Below are 21,520 nucleotides of genomic sequence, written 5' to 3' on the forward strand. Positions count from 1 at the left end.
TACAAATAGAATCCCAGAGGGGTTTTAGTGCTTTTCACTGAATAATTAAAGAAAAAAGTGACAGGAAAAAGTCGCTCCATGTGCAGCCAGGTGCTGCAGCAAGTGGAGCTGACCCTGACAGCCTCCACCATTTTACTTATCCACACACAAAACACTTGAAATTCAGATTTCAACATTCATTTTATTAACAAAGTGCAAACCGTTTTAAACGGGGAGTTGTAGAGCACATTCACACGGACACAGGGCACAGGCAGCCACACGAGGACAACACCAGGGAGGTACTGACAGGGCTCATGCTTTGTCACTAACCAGGCATCAGCTCTCAGAGGAGCTCCACAAGGACTGCAGCAGCTCAAAATGCAACGAACAAAGAGTTTGGCAATGGGTGTGGTTGGTCCACGTCACCAACTGGGGGAACAATGGAGTGGTGGCTGATTGCCCCCAGCTCTGGAGCCACCCCAGCATTCCACAGGACTCTGCTCATTCCAGTGGCACAGCAGGACTCTGATCCCAGCTGGGGCTCAGCACCTTCCCCAGAGCAGCTGAGGCTGGTGGAGCTGCAGTGCCACCCCTGCAAAGGTCCTTGTGCCCCGGGCAGGGTGAGACAGTGGCAGAAGAACCCCAGAGTGGAGAGGGCACAGCTCCAGGGACTCTCACAGCTCTCCCAGGGCTGCAGCCACGGATCTTCAGGCCCCAGCCCACGCTCTACCTGCTCCAAACAAAGGCAGTTTGCACTAAGAACTCTCCTGCTGGAGCAGTTTGAAGGCTTCAAACAAACACAATCTAAGAGTTAAAATTTTGTGCCAGCTGCTTCAACCCAGTCAGTTTTGGGAGCATTTAGAGCTCAGCCCTCGCTCCCTCAGAGCCAGAGGGAGCTCAGGATCCTGGCACAGGCTGAGCAGCCCCAAGGAGAACCTTCCCAGTTACCTGGTGCTGTCATCTGCAGGGACAAAGCTGAGATCCTCAGAACTGGCCTGGTCCCCATCTGGTCCCACCGAGGAGTGTCCTGAGGGTGAACACAGCACCAGCACAGCCCAGTCACCCTCCCAGTGACACTGCAGAGCCAGGAATGCTCCTTGCCCTCCCTTCACTCAGGCCAAAACTTCACCCCCTGGCCTCACAGCTTTGATCCATTGGAAGGAAGTGAAAGCTCAACCAGAGGACTCTCTGAAGCTCCAGTGAGCTGCTGGAAGCACATTCCTGCCAATTAAGATGCAAATCAGTGTCTAAGGCAGTGGTTACCTCCCTGGAATTTGCCTACTTACAGTGCCAGTCCTGGCACACAGGGAGTTCCAGTTGGGAACTGGAGCTCTGGGTTTTCCAGCCCTTCCCAGGAGATTCACCTCAACTGACTTCTCAAGGCTAGCAGGAGTTTCCCTCTCCTGTTTTGAGCTGTTTTAATTGGGATCCCAAGAGAAGAGTTCCAAATTTTACTGGCACTTGGAGCTTTAACACCTCCACAGCCTCCCCTCCCAGGGATCTGCATCTGAGGAGCTCTGGGAATGTTTGGGAAGAGGGGCTCCAGCAGCTCTACCTTCACTGGAGGGCTGGGCAGAGAAGGCCTGGTTGAACACCTCTGAGGGGGAGGTGGCATCTTCCTGCTCCTCGTTCTCCGTGTCACATTCGATGTCACTGTCACTGCTCATCCCCGGCAGGAGGTGCAGGACGTGCTTCTGACACAGCCCAGCTGCAAGAGAGACCAGAGCCAGCCAGGGCACAAGGATGGCACAGGATCTGCACTGCTGACTCTGTCCCATGTCCCATCCTGCCAGCTCCTGGGATTTGGTGTCAGAGCAGAGGGAAGGAGCAATTCCCAAGCACCCAGGGCTCTGATGGGGCACTGGGGACCAGCCCTCAACACAGCTGGGTTTGTCCTGTGTCACCAGCTCAGCTGCTCACTCCACTCTGCAACTGGGACAGAAAATAAAAGTTGCTTTTCTGGCAGCTAAAAAGCAGCACAACCTTGGGGCAGGTGAGCCTGCAGAGCCTTCAAGCAGCAATAAAGAGTTTGAGTCTCACATTAGAAATTTCCCCTCCAAAGCAGAAGCAGAGCTCGGGTGGCTCCAGGTGATGGCCCAGGGTGTGCACGGGGCAGCCAGAACTCCCCATGGACAGCACAGGCTCTGCTTCTCAAGGGCTGATACTCAGTGCTAAGAAAAAGCAAAGTGAGAGGCCAATTCTACTGCAGTTTTTCCTCTGAAGGAAAGAAGATGTGTAATATTTGCTTCCTGGTGTTTTTAACAATGAAGTATTTGAGTTTCTAAAGCGTTTTCCTATTGGGCTCCCTGCTCTGAGAGCAGAACTGCAGGAGCACATCACGATCATGCTGCAGTGACTAAGAGCAGAAATTCAGTTTTGTCACTGAGAGACCTTCTGTAAATGCCAACTCCCACACAATATTGCACACTGCAGCTCGAGATGGATGCTGGCACCTTAATATAGGCTTTGTGCTACAATCCAGTCATTGAAATTCAAATTAGTGCAGGGGTGGAAGGCAGGAGAGTTTTAGAAAGATAAGAAAAACTCTATGTGGACTTTCAGAAGGGGAAAAAAAAAGCAATGTTATTTTTTTCCAGCATGGAAAGGATGCAGGAAGAAAGAGGGAAACTTTCCTTCAAGTCTCTGAGGAAACTGGATTATGCACCACAACAGCCAGCAGGACTGAAGTGCTGGAGAGGCTCTTGTGTGGCTGTGGACAAAGTTACCCCAGGGGCTGTCCCTGAAGGCAGCAGAATTACCAGCCAAGGTCAGTGGATTCTGTTTAAATTAGATATGAGCAACTTCTCAAGGCCACTCCACCGAACAACAAAGACCTGGAGCTGTCCCAAGGTACAAAAAGCAGCCCCAGCCCCAGGAGCTCAGCAGGGGCACAGGGATCCTCTGAGCTCCCCCAGATTTATTCTCCAGCTCCCAGCAGAGCTCAGCAGCCATGGAAGCAGCTCTGGGGGGTTCTCTCCTCCCTCCCCACCAAGCCCCATTTACCTTCCTCTGCTGCTGCTGCCTCAGGGCCCAGCCCCTGCAGCTCCCCGGGCTCTGAGCTGCCCTCCAGGCCTCCAGGCTGGGCTCCCTCTGCCCGACACCCCTTGGAGTTCGAGCTTGGGAAAGAATTGAGGAGAAACAGAAAACCCCACGTTAGAAATGCAGCCTGAGCTCAGCTCTGGAAACAAAGCCCTTTAGTGCCACATTGAGTTTTACTCCTTGTTTAAGTCTTCTGCACACTCACTTGAATTTCCAGCTTTTTTTAACATTTTAATATTTCTAAATCAATCAAAAAAACCTTGAAAAGTTTGAATATTTTCCAAAAAAAAAGGGACTCTACTTATTTAGAAAAAAAATAACCTGAAAACTCCATTGTCCTTTGCTTAGGTGGCCAACAGAGAATTATCATGAAATGGCTGAAAAATCGAGTTAAGAGTGAAAAGCTTCATCTTAAATGAGGAAATCAAAAGTGATTAAATGTCACTTAGAGGGTATTTTGCATGGAACAGTGGGAAAGCAGACCTGGGCTGCCTTTCATTTCTGAGTGTCAGACTCCAGCCAGAGCTGATCAAAATAAGAGAAAAATGAAAAAAAAAAAAGAAAAAAGAAAAGAAAAAAAGACAGCTTGTAACCTAGTTATAAACCCAAAAATTGCTGTCCAGAGGGAACAGCAGCAACCAAGCAAACTTCAAAGTAATTTCTCTTTCATGCTACAAGCACCTGGTTTTAGGAGATTGTGGGGTTTTTGCAGATCAAGGGAAGGTGGGGGAGGAGATAAGAGAAAAAAAAAATGAAGAAACCCCTACCCCAGAGCAGCAACTTTCCTGTTCTTCTCTGCAGCAGCCAGGCCGTTCAGGGCAGCAGCTCCCAGCTCAGAGTCTGAGCCCTCACAGGGCGGCTCCTCCTGCTTGGGCAGCGCCTCGGGGCCCGCCAGGGCGCGGCTGTGGGGCCGAGCACTCAGCTTGGAGCTCCCCAGGCCTCCTGAGCAGGGAGAGCACAAATGAGACCCTTGGGATCCTCCCCTGTGAACGCTGCGAGGAGCAAACACCAGTTCTGGGTCAGGGGTTGGTTCCCTGTGCTTGCACTGAAGGAAGGGCATCGTGCAACTCAGGAGCAGCTCTACCATAAAACTCTTACTGGAGCTTCCTTGAGTTCCCTCTAAGCAAAATCACAATTTCAACCTGGCTCAGGGCTCTTTAATCCTGGATTTTCACTGTCAGGCTCACTCCTGAGAGGTCACAACATAACACACAGATTTATGCTCTGCTCAGTGAATGTCAGGTGCTGCCCCCCAGCTCAGCTACAGGAACTCATTGGGGGGGGAAAAAGCATCCATGCAAATTTAGGGGAAACTCCAGTTTCTAAATAAAATCTTCACTGAGAAGCTTTTGTAGAAGAGATGGCAGTTCCACCCCCCAGGTGGCAGTGCCCAGGTACCCTCAGCAGGGTGGCTGCTGTCCCCCTCAGTGTCCCCTCAGTGCCCAGGTACCCTCAGCAGGGTGGCTGCTGTCCCCCTCAGGGTCCCCTCAGTGCCCAGGTACCCTCAGCAGGGTGGCTGCTGTCCCCCTCAGGGTCCCCTCAGTGCCCAGGTACCCTCAGCAGGGTGGCTGCTGTCCCCCTCAGGGTCCCCTCAGTGCCCAGGTACCCTCAGCAGGGTGGCTGCTGTCCCCCTCAGTGTCCCCTCAGTGCCCAGGTACCCTCAGCAGGGTGGCTGCTGTCCCCCTCAGGGTCCCCTCAGTGCCCAGGTACCCTCAGCAGGGTGGCTGCTGTCCCCCTCAGGGTCCCCTCAGTGCCCAGGTACCCTCAGCAGGGTGGCTGCTGTCCCCCTTCAGGCGCAGGTTCCCGTCCCCACTGTCCATGGCTCTCCTCAGGGACAGGCTCCCAGCAGCTCCTGAGCGAAGGGGCTTGGCTGAGGAACTTTTCTTGCTGGCAGCTGCAAAAAAGGGGTAAAAATGTGACAGTGTTCAGTGAAAGCACTGCTGTACCCTGGCCTGATGCTGCTTGTAAGTGAAGCTCCACATTATTCTCATTGTTTATTAACCCTCAGTCCTGCACAAAATCCTTCCACACCTTCCTGTCAGAGGCCTGGGCTGCTCAGCTCATGTTCACTTCCCTCCACTGGAACATCCTACAGAAAGCTCCACCACATTCCTTCAGCCAGCATGAGAATATAAATGATAGACAAACACAGTGCAGCCTGGCACTGGGGCAACCCTCTGACACTGTCACTGCAGTCTGGCACTGGGGTAACCCTCTGACACTGTCACTGCAGTCTGACAGACACTGGGGTAACCCTCAGGACACTGTCACTGCAGCCTCTGACACTGGGGTAACCCTCTGACACTGTCACTGCAGTCTGACAGACACTGGGTTAACCCTCTGACACTGTCACTGCAGCCTCTGGCACTGGGGTAACCCTCTGACACTGTCACTGCAGCCTCTGGCACTGGGGTAACCCTCTGACACTGTCACTGCAGCCTCTGGCACTGGGGTAACCCTCTGACACTGTCACTGGATCAGGTCTGGCAGTGCCTGTGGGGTCCAGTCTGCTGTTTCAAAGGGCAGGGCAGGTTTACATTTCTGATCTTCCAGCTGACCCCGGCTATGAGGAAGTCCCTGGGGACATGAGCCACCTGTAAGGGTGATTAAACCCCCCTTCCCCAGGCACTTACAATTCCTTATGTAGCAGCTGGTGACTGAGGACTTGGTCAGCAGCTCCATCCCAATTTCCTGCAGCTTGCTGCAGCTGTCAGTGCCACAGGCAGCCAGGGCCCCCTGCTCAATGGAGAAGAAGCTGGGCTGTGCCTCCCCTGAGCCAGCATTGCTGCTCCTCACTTCAGACAGCTGGTTCTTCACATCTGACATCTTGCTCCGAACTTCTGCCATCTGGGTTTTGAGTCTTTTCAGCATTTTCAGGTCTGGGGGCACCCTCCACATGGCCTGGTGCCTGCGCTGCTCTCGCTCCTTCAGGGAGTAGGATGAGGCTTTGCCAAAGGAACAGGCAGAGAGCACAGCAGGTCAGGAAACCATCCTCAGATAAACATGGACACCCAAGAACTGTACCTTGTGTCCTGCTGTAAGAGTGAGGGACACACATTCTGTGCTGGCACTGCACCCACCGAGGCTGCAGGCACTGCCCAGGGCTGGCACTGCAGGGTTTTGTTCCCAGTCATGGAGGAAGGTCCCCAGGGCTGCTCACTGGGAGATTCCCAGTGCTGCTGCAGGAATCCTGGTGACACCTGAGCGCCCACCCTGCCACCCAGGCTGCCAGCTCATGTCAAATTTGTTTTTATAACACTTGTTGACTTTGTGTAGGAGATTCTCAGACCACCAATATCTCATAACACAAAGAAATTGCAGCTAGGGAAGGAATTCCCTTAAGTAGCCCACAGCAGAAGAGCAGGCTGAGCAGCCAATACCTGAATAAACCTCTGTGCTGTTCAGCTGGGATTAGATCAACCTGGATCTATCTGAAGTGTTATAAATTCTGTGTTTCTCTGCAAATTCAGCTGTTCCAAACTGTAAAGTCAAGTGGCTCCTAGAAACCTTCACCTCAGCAGGTGAGGTCTGGCAAACTCCAAATGGAAGAGCAGCTTTGTCTTTACTGACCAAGTTCAACCTGGCTGGGAACAGCCAAACCCCAAGGGAAGCTCCACAGAACAGGTGATTTTAGCTCTGTGCTCAGGAGCTAAAGATTCACAGAGCTCAGCGTGAGCTTCACCCTGCCTGAGTGGCACAGCACCAAGTGCTCTGCCCTCTCCTGAGCTCCTTTTGTCCAGGGAAAAGGCTCCTTTTTCCAAAAGCAAAACACAACTGGGACTCTCAGTTCATGAGCTGTTCCCTTTTTTTTTTTTTTTTTTTTTTTTTACTTCTTCTAGAAGGGACTTCAATTTTTGGGAATATGGATTACATTCACTGAAAATTCACGGCTGTTTCTGTAACCCCATTTAAAAAGCTAATGACAAAGGAACAAAGAGTTTGAGCCAGCTTTTAAATTCAGTGCCACCAATGGCATTATGGCAGCAAACCCAAGCATCACTTGGAGCAAAGGGACATTTATTTCTCTTTCTGTTCCAGAAAGTCACCAAATGGTTCTGGGCCAGCAGTTAAGTAAGTGTCAATCATGACAAAATTCAATCAAACCTCAATAATAAATTTAATTCCTCACTGCCAGAGGAACAAGCAACCTCCAGGAAGAGCCAGGGCTGCCAGCCCTGCTGCTGCACATGGAGTTAATGGCTATTTTCAGGTCAAGGGTCCCAATGAACCACAAATACTCCTCAATTATTTAAATACCATCACAATTTTTGGCTCCTGACATTTTGATCCATTTTTCTATTTTTTTTTTCCTTTTCCAGCCCTTACAACCACTCACTTTTTCTAGCTCTAATGTCCTCTAAATTCCAGGATTTATCTTTTTGGTTTGCACCGTGCTCCAAGTGTGCAGGGAGAGGTGAAGCTGCTGCCTCAGCACAGAATTGTGTGTTGTGCTGTCCTCCAGTGCCAACCCCTTCCAGAAAAGTTGGCTTTTCCCTCATCCCCCTGCACCTCCAGGCAGAACAAAACCATCAGACACGTGCTGTAGCTACCTCTGTTCTGCAGAAGGGAGGCAGGAGGACGTGGCTGAAGGCCCCAGAGGTTTTCCATGCCATTCCTGTCCTTGAGGTCCAAGAGGTGGATGAGAATGAGGGGGTCTATGTCCAGCAGGCTGCTGCTGGCCGTGGAGCCCAGGGCGCTGGCTCCGCGCCGCGAGGCTCTGCCGGAGCTGTGGCTGGTACCTGAGGAGCAGGAGAGACACAAAGGTGGGAGCTGTGGGACACAGGGGTCATTTATTACCTGGGGAAAACAAAAAAAGAGTCACACAAGTAGATTAGGAACTAATTGACCCCCATGAAATTAAGGGGACGTGGGTGTTTTGTGGATTTCTGGATGCTGAAAGCAATCAGATGTGCTGCTAATTAAAGAATAAGATAAAAACAGCTGGAAAAGGGGAAATGCTTCATTTCATAGCTCTTATAAAAATCTCTTAATGAACAGATTTGTTAATAAATAAATACAAAGATTAGAGTTACTCTAAAGGAATAAGGAGACAAACATGTCCCTCTCTGACCTCCAGAACTTCAAAACAGGAATTCTTTCCTTCAAGCACCAAGAGACTTTTACAGCAGCACAAACACTATTTCTGGTATCTTTGTCCTAAATAAATACACTCAGATTCCACAATATCTCTCTGTATTCCATATAGATATCCATTTCTTTCAGAATCTTGTGGCTAATTTGGGCTGTGTTTATCTCCAGGCTGCAAAAAATCCCAGAACACCTTATTGTGTTGCATTTAAAATGTATTGTGAGTATTCTTTACTTCATTCCCTCCAAATTCTTTGGTTTTTGCACTGCACTGAACCCCAAGGGAATGTGGCACCCACTCAGAGGTCACCCTGACATCAGCAAAAATTCCTTGTCAGTCTCCTATTGATTGGAACAAGGAATTTCAAAGCTGCCCTCCAAACTTTGCCATCATTTTTAAACCAGCACATTCAGATTTCCTCCCCCCCCCCTTTTTTTTTTTTTTTATTGAACCAATGAAGTGTTTCTGCTACACTGCAATAATCAGTACAAACCACATGATGCAGCAGTTCCCAAAATAGAACTGCCTGCAGAACACACAGCTTGGCTTTGCTTCCAGGAGGAGCAGGGGAAGGAATCCAGCAGCGTTTCACTTTTATGGGAATTCTGGACTCATTTTTCATACCTGATGCTCCAGGAGTAGCAGCAGCTGCTGCATCCTCCATGAGATCTCCATCTTCCAGCTCCATAGTGCTGCTGTATTCCACATCATTCTCTCCAGACCTTCAGGGGTGATCAGGGAAAAGGAAAATACAACTGTTAGCTTTCCTCAGCGCTCTTGGTAAACGTTGTGGCACAAACCTCAAAAAACAACATAAAGTGCTGTAAATTGTATTTCCTGCATTCAGGCTAGCCAAACTGAACAAAGCAAGTGTAGTAATTAAATGACTGTCTCATTACCCAAGAGGCCCAAAGTGCTGTATGTACCTAGACTGCAAAATGTGATGCTGCAAACTCCAGTGTTTGTAAGTGCAGCAGCAGATTGTCAGGTTTTAATTAAGATTCCAGGATTTGACATCAGCTCTGCTCAGTCTTGAATTTCCTAATTTAAGTACCTGGCCTCATCATCACTCTCCTACTACTGCAACACTTCCCAGAAGCAGACCTCTACTCTGTTACAGAGCTGAGACAGATTCCTTAATGGTGTTTTGGGAAAGAACCTTCACAGATTATCACTTGTCAAAGACAGAGTGCAGCACTAACGTAAATAAAGAGATCAGAAAGACACTCATTAGCTGACCAAAAATTCAGTGTTTAGCACTGACTCTATGAGTTTGTGTTGCTCCCAGTATAGGAACCACCTCTCAAATCACACTGGAATCCCACACACCCCAGCAAATTACTCAAATTACTCAGTTCCCACTGGAATTAGGATGATTACCCTGGGCACAGGATGAGCTGAAAGACATTTTTAGTTACTTACATAGTTTCTTCATCAATATCATTTTCTTCAGTGTTACTGGTTGCTGTTGAACTTGCTGAAGAGCTGCTGCCATCGAGGTGGTTCACCTCATCTTCCCCAGCAAGATCTATATCCAGGTCACCATCTGAGAGCTCGTGCTGCAGGAAAAACAGGAGGGTTTTGATGTAGAAACATCGAGCAGCACCTTGATGCATCCCCAAAAGCTATGAACAGACACTCTCTGTCCCCAGTGTCACTATCACACAGCCCTGAGGAGGCTCTCAAAGCACATTAAAGAACAAACACAAATCCGATTTTTTAGCTGCAACTTGGAGACTTTTTGTGGTGGGATCTTTTAGCTCAGTTCTGGAACATCTCTCTGGAGTCACCTCTCACTCACAGCTCTCAAGTGTGTCATCTCCTATTTCCATAGCAAGGATAATAAATCTCATTTACAATTCACAAGTTCCCCTGTTTCTATTGCTGCCTTATCAAAGAAAGCTGCACATAAACAGAGAATTCCTACATTAAAGTCTTCCTGCTGAGTCTTCTCTTCCTCCTCCTCCTTGTTCTCCCGTGCCAACCCTGGAGCAGTGAAATTCTCAAGCAGTGCTTCAATGCTTTGTCCAGGTTTTTTTGCTCTTGTCTCTGAGCCCTCATCATTCTGGGGACTGAGGTGAGTGTCTGGAGGGGAAACCCCTCGGGATTTCTGGGTCCGGGACAGTTCAATCGCGAGCCTCTGGAAGAGCAGCACACAAATAACAGCAATGGAGCAGCAGCAGCAGCAAATCAAGCACTTTTGTTGACTTGCAGAGACACTCCAAGAGGTGATTTTACATTCACAAACATCCCACTTACTTCTTTCAGGTTATTTATTTGCTGGATGTAACTTGTCTGAGCTGCTTCCAGCTGAGCAATGTACCAGTGCTGATCCCGGCACTTCTGGAAGAAGGTGGGTGAGCGCACTTGGAACCTTCAAAGGAACATTTGAAATGGGGTTTTTGAGGGAATTTGTTTGGTTTGAGGTTTGTTTTTAAAAGTCCATTCCTCCAAAACCTTAAAACCTGAAATCTAGTGGTGAAATAAATGTAACAAAAAGGTCCTTGTGGACTCAGTGTCCTGAACACCCTGACTGGCCACAGTGAGTTCTGTAGCAGGGACTCACAGCCTTTTATTCCCAAAGCTCTCCAATGCTCACTAAAACTGTTTCTAAAGAGGGAGAGAAAGCACTTTTTTCCTTTAATTCTGGTAGCTACAGCTCTCTAACCCTTATTAATGCCAGGAGCAGCCACTCCTCAAAGGAAGACAGACTTGAAACACTCCACAACTCCCTTTGGCACATTTCCTTCTTTCAACCCGCCGAGAGCGAAATCCACTCGGAACAAAACACGCCAGCAACGTTTTCAATTCCAACAGGAAAATAACTCCCAATTTCAGCAGAGGCCTGGGTGCCCTTGGGGAGGAGAGCAGCAGCCCCACCTGAGGATGACGGTGTCGTTCTGGCGGTTCAGGTAGCCCTCGTTGGCCAGCAGGTCCAGGCGGAAGAAGCGGTTGTAGCCCCAGCACTCCCCAACTTCAAAATCAGAGGCGAATTCCCGGATGATGTTTTTGGTGGGATCGTTGGTGGACTGGTGAACCATTTCTACACGGTATTCGTACCTGGACAGGGCAGAGGAACGGGGATTTGGAGCAAAAGATGTCAGAATTGTTGAGTGGTTTAAGAGCTGTGCTTTCTTGCCCAGCTGAATGAGTGAGCCAGGCCTAAAATTGTACTGAACTCTTAAATAAACAATGAAAACTAAAAGAGAGCAGGAATATGGAGTAGAGTGAACTCCAGGGCTGAACTACTACACAGATACTCTTATCAGTTGTTTCACCAGCTTCTTTTTTATCTCAAGAAAGCCACTGAGTAACAACTTTAAAATATTATCTCTGTGCCTGAGTCAAAGCTAAATGGACGACAGAAGTGTCACCATTCTTTTTCAAAGGGCTTTGCAGTCTCTGACAGAAAAACCCCAACATCTGTTCCTACTGCAGCTTTGCTTACTTGGATGTCTCTGGCAACCCAGCAGACAGCTCCAGGAACACTGACAGGTAGTAGCCTCGAACTACTCCATTTCCATCCTTGAAATGAAATCAAGACATTGATTAAAAACAGAAAGGAAAAACTAGAAAAAAATTTAAAACCCAAACAATTTGATACAGAAGACTTAGAAAAGTTTAGAAAACAGCTTCAATCAGCACTGGATTTGCAGCAGGAATCTACTCTGGATGTTACAGTTGTGATTTTTAGTCTTCAGCGACCTCCTACTGTAACACGAATCAACAAGAAGCACATTCACAGTCCAGTATTGGTATCTCAGATATAAAGACAAAGCTTTAATTGCTCTAACACTTTAGGTATTTGATTAAGTGGAAGTCTGAATAGACAAACACTCAAGATATCAGAAAAATATTATTTTAGGTTAAACATTAGTTCTGAAGTATTTTACATACAGTCACATTTCAAAGATACTTAATTTTTGAGGAAAGAGCAATTTCTTCAGAAAAAAATCCCATGCAACATGAAAAGTTAGGGCAGTTAACTGAGAAACAATATTAGAGTCACCAGAGGTCAAGAAAAAAATACAGCAAAACCTCCATCACACTCACCTGAATCAAGGATGAAGAATGGCTCAACTTGAATCCTCCAGCTTGAAGAAACATTTCAACTTACCATTGAAAAAATAAATTTTAATGCCTTCTGACAGCAGAGCTCAGGTAGCTAATCCTGAATTTACAATACTCTGGAAACTTCCACACAGTTCCACCTCTGCACTGCAGTAATTCAATTCTGGGCATCCATGGGCTTAACTTTTGGAGCCAATTTTTCAAGGATGCCCCAAAAATCACTAAGACAGAGCTGCTGCTCCACCACCAAACTCCTCCTTCTCCACACAGCTGCAGGAGCAGCACTGACCAGAGCAGGGAATGTGGGAAGATCCCAGCTTGGGGGTCAACACTCCAACACGGACAAAACTTCAGAAACTGGAATATTCAGCCCTCTGAAGGGACATAGCAAAATCCAAGTTTTAATGTCCAGTTTGAGAGCTGGATGCAGAGTCAAGAACAAATGCTTGGTCCTCCTCCCACCTTCCCCAGGAAGCATCACTCAAACAGGGTGAGTTACTCTATAGCTCAGTTCTGTAAGAACATCTGCAAAAATCCCATTAAAATATCCATCAAAGTTCCTCTGCAATATCAGTGGGACCCATCTTTAATTGCTTCTAAATGAACCAAACTCTACTGAGCATGTTCTCACTGGAGATCTGGAGGCAGAGAGGGAACTCTCCAAAGGCTGGGGATCCACTCCTTAGAATGTTCTTTTCTTTTCCTACAGCTTTTCATGTACAGCATGAGACAAACACGATTCCTTACTGGGAATGAGCTGGGATGGGAGAACAGCTGCAGCTGAAGGCAAAACTCACCGGGTAAACCTTTAATCTCCAGCACAGTCCTGACACCTGCAGGGGAGGGCTGTACACAGGATCCGCTCGCTGCCGCAGGGTGCTGGGGAGACAGGAGCAAAACATTGGGCACTGGGACACAGCAAAGCCCTCACAGAGCCAGGAGCTGCACAGAGAATTGTCCTTATCATGGAAAATGATTGTTCACCTGGCAAACAAGAGATTTTTAATGGAATTCCCATAGTTTAGTCTACATCTCGCTGTTTCCTGTAGAGGTTGTTGTGTGTTTTAAATAACACTTCTCATGTACAGAAGGAACAGAAGGATGGTGCCAATATTCACAGTAATTGAAGATATTCTTACCTGAAGTTTTCCAAGACAAATGTAGTTGAGTCATAGGCTGGAACCAATTCACTGTGTGGGGAAAGAATAAATATATTACACTGGAATAACATGGCATTAAAAATCCCAACGTTTGCCATCTGTAGAACTTCAGATGTCTCAGGTCACCAGAGCCACTGAAATTCATCAGGACTACACTGGGTTATTGCAGTAGAATTCCATTTATACACCTCCTCAGGAGGAGATTCCTTGGTGCCATTGGAAAATAAACATTCAGATTTAAACCATGACACAGCCAAACCAATTTTTGCTGAGGAATTCTTGACACTTCTCTGACTTTCCATTTTCTGGAGACATTTTTTTCAGCGCAGGCTCCCTCAGAACCCAGCACCAGCAGCATTCTCCTGATGAAGAATTGTGCTATGAAATGATTTTGGCTGTATATTCTGAATTAAGGTGACCTGCAGAGGCATCTCATGAGAGCCTGGCAATTATACACTGAATGACCCAATAAAAAGGGAAAAAAGGACAAATCAGTAAACTATGTGTAGAAGAGAAAAAAAAAAAAGTTGTGAGCTGGAACCCAGTGTCCTGACTCCCCAGCAGGGACTACAGACACAAACTAAGCCCTGCTGGGACAGAAAAGCCTACTTGCAGCACAGGTTACTACAGGGAGTAAGTTAAGAGCAAACTCTCCTCTCAGGTACTTTAAATATGGTTTGAAACACTGAACAAACAGAAGTGCAACACTCACCTTGTGAAGTCTGGGGGGACAGGAGTGGTGACAAAGGAGGCCATGGGTTTCCGATGGACCTGCTGGAACATCATCAGGATCTCGGAGCTCTTGGATATCAGCTCACTCTTGCTGCAGGACCGCAACTGGGAGGGGAAAAAATCCTTAATTCAGTAAAAAGCACAGGTTTGATCCACTTCTGGTTTTAAACAACTGAATTACATGTTTGTGACAGCTTCAGAAAGTTTATCCACAACACAGTGACAAAACAGAGCTTGGAGGTTTTGGGTTATTTTATTTTCTGGAATTCCACAATGGAAGTTACAACAGCCACTGTGTATTTCCCTTACTTAGAACTGGATAATTTTGTATGATATTGCCATTAATCCCTGTAGTAACTTTTCAAGCAACACAACACTTCTGAGTATCTCTAGAAGACACACTTATTTTTAAGAAGAAATTGTGCAACCTAAGGCCACATCAATGAAAATATGTCCTCCAGAAATATCCATCAATTAATATTTTTAAAATAAAAAAGTAAGTAAGAAAGATCCCTCCTCAGCTGGCCTATCTACACAACATTTAATCTCCTTTCATAATTACCTGATGTTCTACTTCTTGAAGCAGGGTTTCCAGAAGTTCAGTTTCTTGAGTAAGTGATGTCTTTTGACCTGTTTAAAGAAATGATGTTAAAAAGCCCCTAAAACACATACTCAATATTTCTTAAGTGTATTTTCTTTTTTTTTTGTTTCCACTTGGAAGCTGCCCCAGAACATACTAAGGTAAAGGATTTCTAAATGTACCAAGGCTGATTGAGAAAGCATCTGAAAAGCAAGTCTACATTTTTAATTAGAGCTGTACTGAAGAACTCATTTGAGGTTAAGTCAGTAACCAAGCACTCTCTGTCCCAGAAATGGCAGGTGTGGTGGTCTGGGGTGCTTTTATGGACAGAAAGAACAGCAGGTTTGACTCTTATCCAGACAAGCCCTTCTTATATTAAAATTACATTAAAAGGAGTATCTATTACAAAGATGCATTTTCAAATTAGAAAGATCCACTTCTTGACCAACATAAACGAGGAAGTAAAAGCACTTTAGTTGAAAAGTGCTAAATAACTTCCAGCTAGATGGGAATGTTTTCCCAGTTACAGAATGTAATCAGGTTATAGCAAATTTAGAACTTTGCACAGTACCTACATCATTAACCAAAGGCTTTGCTGCAGGGAGAAGTTTTCAGCCAGCAGTGAACTTGCTCAACACCAGGGCGTGGAAGAATTCACCCTCCCAGGGAAACAAAGCTTCTCAGTGGGTTTAGCCATTGTTAACACATTTCTCCTCGTCCTGCCAGAGGCCATACCCACCCATGAGGGTGATGAGCTTGTTCTTGAGCTGGGTGTCCAGGCGGGCAATCATCATCTCCACGGCGTTGCGGATCTCGCGCACGCGCTCGTCCTTGGCGCTGCGCACGGCCTCCACGTTCCGCTCCTGCAGGGGACAGGAACCCTGACACGCTGCACCTCCCCTCAGCCACACCCTGCCTCCATTCTCTCAGCCCCCAGAAAAGCTTTAAGTGTCCCTAAATCCCCCAAGAGGGAAAAGGGGAGCGCTGGTTTTGATGAGTGATTTCACTGGATTCCCTCAGAGAGCCCCAAGGGGAACCGGGAAGCTGAGAAACGCTGTCTGATCACACAGGGATTTGTCATGTGGGGATTCTTTAGGATCAGACCCGTAAATGCAGCTGCCAGTTTCTCTTCTGCAACTGGAACAGCACAGAAAAGTGTTTTACTCTTTGTGGTAACAAGAATAACATGCTAAAACCAGAAAAGTTTTGTGGTAATGGATAAAACCAGCATCCTTCTCCCTGCCAGGGTAAGGCCACAAACTCCCAGCATTTTATCACCACACTCGTGTTTATAAAGTCACATCTGAGCTGGAGAAGAGCAAAACTGCTCTTCTTAGTGCATGTGGCAAACAAGCACCTGAAAAATGGGCAAAAATCATACAGAAACTCGCTGCAAAAATTCCTGGGTTTATGTGCAAAAAGACTACACATCATAAATGTAACAGAACACAAAAGTCATTCTTCCTGGGATACCAGAAACTGCACCAAATTGCTGGAATTCCCACTGAAACTGCCCAAGGTGCATGTGTCAATATTCAGATTTTTGACATGTTTACCCCACAGGGAAGAAAAAGAAGGTGCACAAACATATCTGCAACTGGTGAGCTGCTCATCCTGCAGGCTCAAATACATTTACAATTTATTATCCTAGAAAAAGGAAAATAACCTGCTAGAATAAAGTGGTTTTGTACTCATTTAGCATGACAGAACACATTAAGTGTTGACCAAAATATATATTTCAAAGAAGTGTCCAACTCCAGCTTTTAAACAGCACACCCCAAGAGAAAAATTCTATTACCAAATTCTAAACCAGAACTGAGAATATTTTGATCCTTCCACATTGTATAAAAAGAGTCCAATGAAAAAACAAAAAGGTCTCTCTGTGGGATAATCTCACCACCTTCTAACAGGGACTACTTCCACTTCCCACTTTCCTTTGCCACCACAGGAGAAGTTTCTCACCACTTCCTGCACCAAACTGATCAGTTCCATGAGTCTTCTCCTCAGCTTTGCCACCTCTTCGTTGACTTTGGTGACGTGCTGCTCGTAGATTTCTGCCAGTGGTTTAAAAGTATGTCCCCCATGCTGTTCAAAGAGAGAAAAAGGGAGGAAGAGGAGGAGGTGGTGGTGAATAATACAGCATCTCTTTTCCACTTTATTCCACTCCTATTGAATTCCTGAAAGAGAAGGGAAGAAAGCCTACGAGTGCATCCCTCATTCTGGAAAGGTTCCAAAGCAGATTGTATGTAGGAAGTCAGTCTTTCACTTCCCTTTGTAAGAAATCATGAAGTTGGCTCTCATTCCATCAAAGCTTCCTGTCAGGAGTTATTTGGAATCTCAAGAGTCCTCCAAAAATAAACTGCTTCATTCACTGTGCAATCCTTTACCAAATCAAATATTGACAGAAGGTTTATTTTTATCATTATTATTATTATTAAAACACCCTTCCCAAACAAAGGCAGTTAACCATTTACATTCCAAACAGCAACAGCTGTTTCTCCTTGAATACCCAACTGGATGGATAAACACTGATGAATTTAATAGCTTTGAAGATTGGAGGCCAGGACAATTAAACAACAAGTGTTATCTGTGTTTTCTGAGCAAGGCTTCTTCCTTTGCCCACAAAATCTCCCCACCACAAAGAATTTGTCCAAAACATCATGAAGTTTATACCAAGGAAGGTAATTCTGACCTGGCTTTGGTAAAAACTCCATTTCCTTCTCTAATTATGAACTGAAAGTGTCGTGTTTCACAAGCAGTGGTACTAAATAATAAATACACCTAAAACTGCAGCATTTGCATGGCAATCCAACAGCCACAGCAGCAGTTTCACAGCATTTTTGGTTCTTCAAAACCACTGTCAGACACAGTTTGAAGGCCCTCATACCGTGTCCATCTCCCCTTACCATTCCTCCCCAAAGTGCACACTGGTGGCAGATACACTTCTTGCAGGTCCAGCAGAAAACACTGAGCTTCTCATGATGATTTTCACACCTTAAACCAAAAAAATCCACATATCACCCACAGAAAATAGCTATGAATTTTCTATAGACTCAGCTAAGCATTTGCACTTGTTCTGCTACACAATCCTGCAAGCAAAGCATTAAACATCTTTTGCAGGAGGAACAGCTGTAGTCAATAAAAACCTTTTGTAAGACAAACGTTGCTTTTAGTATTCTCTCCAGAAGCCCTTCACAGACACACAGAGTACATTACTAAAATTAGCTGCTATAATTCAAACCACAAAACACTCGATGCAGAGAACACTCCATTTACTTGTCCTTTTCATTCTCCTCGTGCTTTGTGAGGCTGCAGAGCTGAAGTGTGTCCAGCTGCTGGGTGACCTCCTCTGCCCAGCGACAGTTGACGAGCTCCCGGAGCTGCAGGGGCGCTCTGCAGGGAGGATGGCACAGTTAGAGCAGGCATTTGGCTCCAGCAGCTAAACAAGAAGCACTGAAATGAGCTCAGTTCGTTTCTACGTTACCAGAAGAGTCACAGGTAAAAAAAGAGCAGAATTTGGATTAGTTATTAAGTAAAAATTGAGTCAGTTTGATCATTTGGGAGAGGTGGGAACTGCAGCCTGCAGTGATACACAGAATGGCTGCACAGGCACTAAAAATGGACACTTTCACCCTGAAAACTGAAGCTCCTGGGCTCTGACTTTTGAAGGAAGAATATAAAGAGGAATTCCCTCTAGGTGCTCCTGTTACACCAGCTATGTGCACAGCAGTGTTATGTGGGAAGAACAAAGATCCTGCTCAGCTTGTCACAAAACTAGAATGCATTTTAGAAGAAGTATTATACCAGGGCCAATTTTTATAGAAACAGCAGGCAGGTCTGAAGAAAATTTAAAGCTTATAAATTTAGTGCAAGCTGCATTGAAAAGGAGATTGATCATAACAGGACAATCCACCCAATTCCTGATATTAAAAATACCTTACCTACAATGAGGGCACTGAGCTCTTTGTTCAGTCAGCCAACGCTGTGGTGGAAAAAGGAGAAACCTTTTTAAACAGACTGCAATGAAAGAACTGCAGGCAAATATGTTCTATCATTAATTAGGAGTTACTTGTTTTCATTACAGCTTTCCTATACTTTTTCCCTGTTAAGCAAATTTTCAATTTAACTGTTCAACGACTTAGTCACAGAAGAAGCTGCTATTTGTGTCTTAGTAACAAGCAACCACTTTGTCTTCAGATGTCAGAGATGCTTCAGTTAAAACTGTACAGAGAATTCTGAGGTACCAAATATTGCATTAGGAACCACCCACCTGGCAGATTCCCAGAGTCTTAGACTAAAGCAATAAAAGAAAGAAAAAGACACCACAAGCATCTTTCTCAGAGTCTAATTAGTGTTCAAGGTAATTTATTTCTTCCTCTTGAGTTATTTATAGACAAATTAAATAGCTGAAGTTCAACGATCAAATCCACAAGGAGCCTGTGAATGTTTCTCTTCCAGAAAGCTCCAGGGACAAACAGCTGAGCAAAGAACTTCACCTGCCCACTACAACTCACAAGTGTAAAAGCTCAGCACTTGATGGGTTTATATTTGTCAGCTCTCTACTACATTTCAAGAGTCTCATGAATAATCTCTCACCACCCAGCAACAATATGTCACTAAAATCCTTAATATGCAGCACGAATCCTTCACCTACAGCTCTTGTCAGAGCTTCCAGAGTGAAGGATGAATGTCTGTTCCAATTTCTGGAAATACTACTGGAGGTCTGGAAACCTCAGCTGAACCTTTTGCTGCTACAGCAACACAAAACAGCACCTGGATTTGGAACTGGAGTGTGACACACTGGGAACCAGGGCATCAGCAAGGAAATGAGGATTCAGGTGCTGCCTCAGACTCCCCTGAGAAAGATTTAGCCCCACCTGATCCCACCAGCCCAGCCTGAGAAGCATTATGAAACACCTCCAGGTACACGAGGTGATGCTGTGACCTTCCCGGATGCAAAGTCAGCATCTGATTTCTGTCCCAACTTTTATCTTCCATACAGGCATCACCAGCTCTCAGGAGGTGCTAAAGAAGGGATCATTGTGTGTCTCTTCCTTAAAGCAATTATTCCAGATGGTGCCTATAATTAGCAGCACTGAAGGCAATGCACACAGCCTGCCTACTTCTTCCTCAGGGGTGTTATAAAAGGTTTTGAAAGGGAAACTAAAGGGGAGGGGGGGAAAAAAAAACCAAAAAAGGAATCCTTGGAACTCCAGGAAAAGAATGTTTTCATAAGCTCAGCCAGTTTTCAGTTCAAACCTTTGAAAGAACAGACTAAAGCAAGCAAACTCACCCGGATACAGCTGAAACAGCAGAGCTTGGAGCAGTGAGGGCACAGGCGGGCGTCCCGCAGCTTCTCCATACAAATGAAACATCGGAACACCTCGGCAATGCTCTGCAAAGGGGGATTAGCACTGTTGTCAAACACGCCTCTGACACACCAGGGCTGCATTCGTTCCCCAGGCACGGCGCCAGGTTTCTGTCCTGTTCCAAACAGCACCTCTCTAAGGGAGATACAACCTGCAACCACAACTCTCCCCCTCAGCTTCTCCTACACTGCACCAGCAGCTGGTTTACAACACTATTCTCTTTCTCCAAGGAATACTTTCTGTTTGTCTTATCTCTTTCGGAGCAGGCCTTTCTGTAGCCAAGATATTCCTGCGTGTGTTCACACGGGATTGAGCAGCTGCCAGAAGAAATGGGGTTGTACCTGCAGATAGTGCCCTGGAACTAAACTATTTTAGATCGTGGTAAGTGCATGTATGTGTAATACAAAAGAGGTGTTGAACTGAACTGGGTATTATTTTTTACTTTTATAACACCTATATTCTTTTAAGGTCTACCATTAGCTCCACGATTTCTACACTCTCCCCCACCCTATTTAATCGATTTTGGGTGATAAAAACATTCCCCAAATGAGAAAGATATTTTGAAAGCAATGTTTGCTTTCCATATTGATAATTTTTAACTGATAGGGAAGTTTTACATCCTGTATCATACACGACTTAAAATACTTCTGGTTATAACTCTGGAATTTCATAAGGTCCTTCAGGTGGGGTAATTCTTTTTTCCCACAGCACTGAGATTGTGAATCAGCACAAAAGCAAGACATCTTCAATTTACGGATACCAATATATCTCCCACACATTAACGCCTCCTTTAACAGCTACAAGCCATTGAAACGCATCATACGCGTTTACAGGAGAAAACCGCAGCCGGTCTTTTACATCCTGTCCCAGCGTGGCAGTGACACAGCCCCCAGCAGGTGTTCGAGCTGCCGGGTCACAGCCACTCCTGCACCTCCACGGTGCCAGGGCGGCTTCGGTGTGCGCCAGGTCTCCATCCCTCCATCCCTCCATGGCTCCATCTCCCTCCGGAAACGGCACCCGCGGCGCTCCGCCAGCTCATTTCCGACCCCCTCCGCACCTGCCTGCCCACCCGAGCCAAGCCCCGCAGCGCCGCAGGCTGTTCCCAGCGCCCGGGCCGACACCGCTCGCTACCGCTCGGCCTTTTTTCCCCCCTCACACAGCGTACAAGGACGCTCCGAGGGGCTCCGGTAAAAGCGGGCGGGTGCCGCAGCCGCTGCCCCCTCACCGCGGGAGGAGAAGCCGCAGCCGCTGCCCCCTCACCGCCCTGAGGGAGGGCGCGCCTCCCGCCCGCCCGCCCTCACCTCCACGCTCTGCTCGTCCATGGCTGCGGCTCCGCCAGCGGCGGCAGCAGGGACGGCTGTCCCCGAGCTCGCTGTCCGTGCCCGCGGGTGAGGAGCAGAATCTCCGGGAACGGCGCTGCGAGGAGCGGAGCCAGCGCACCGGGCTCGATCCCGCGCACCGGCCGGGCCGTGATCGCGGCAGGGAGACCGCCCCCCCCCGC

General features: G+C 46.8%; 1 protein-coding gene across 1 annotated transcript; it reads right to left on the reverse strand.

Annotated features, from left to right (window-relative positions):
• Positions 1 to 161: 161 nt before the first annotated feature.
• TRIM37 (tripartite motif containing 37) lies at positions 162 to 21,503 on the reverse strand. The gene is made up of 25 exons (XM_066563321.1): positions 21,321 to 21,503; positions 19,944 to 20,045; positions 18,592 to 18,632; positions 17,927 to 18,043; positions 17,557 to 17,644; positions 16,613 to 16,735; positions 15,390 to 15,513; positions 14,633 to 14,700; positions 14,051 to 14,175; positions 13,318 to 13,368; positions 12,976 to 13,057; positions 11,556 to 11,632; positions 10,988 to 11,167; positions 10,367 to 10,481; positions 10,035 to 10,247; positions 9,530 to 9,666; positions 8,732 to 8,829; positions 7,569 to 7,757; positions 5,652 to 5,963; positions 4,781 to 4,912; positions 3,786 to 3,960; positions 2,983 to 3,095; positions 1,535 to 1,687; positions 928 to 1,006; positions 162 to 709 (listed from the first exon to the last, which is right to left on the reverse strand). The coding sequence occupies exons 1-25, from the start codon at positions 21,339 to 21,341 to the stop codon at positions 706 to 708; spliced, it is 2,919 nt and encodes a 972-aa protein (XP_066419418.1). The 5' UTR covers positions 21,342 to 21,503; the 3' UTR covers positions 162 to 705.
• Between the last annotated feature and the right edge of the window lie 17 nt (positions 21,504 to 21,520).

The sequence above is a fragment of the Molothrus aeneus genome, chromosome 20 (genome assembly GCF_037042795.1).
Source record: "Molothrus aeneus isolate 106 chromosome 20, BPBGC_Maene_1.0, whole genome shotgun sequence".
Lineage (NCBI taxonomy): Eukaryota > Metazoa > Chordata > Aves > Passeriformes > Icteridae > Molothrus > Molothrus aeneus.

Excerpts from the sequence above, each read along its gene's own strand:
- TRIM37 (XM_066563321.1), bottom strand. The coding sequence starts at position 21,341 with ATGGACGAGCAGAGCGTGGAG. Across the intron at positions 18,633-19,943 it reads GCTGTTTCAGCTGTATCCGG|CGTTGGCTGACTGAACAAAG; the intron begins GTGAGTTTGCTT and ends TTTCCACCACAG. Across the intron at positions 11,168-11,555 it reads GGGTTGCCAGAGACATCCAA|GTACGAATACCGTGTAGAAA; the intron begins GTAAGCAAAGCT and ends TGCCCTGTCCAG.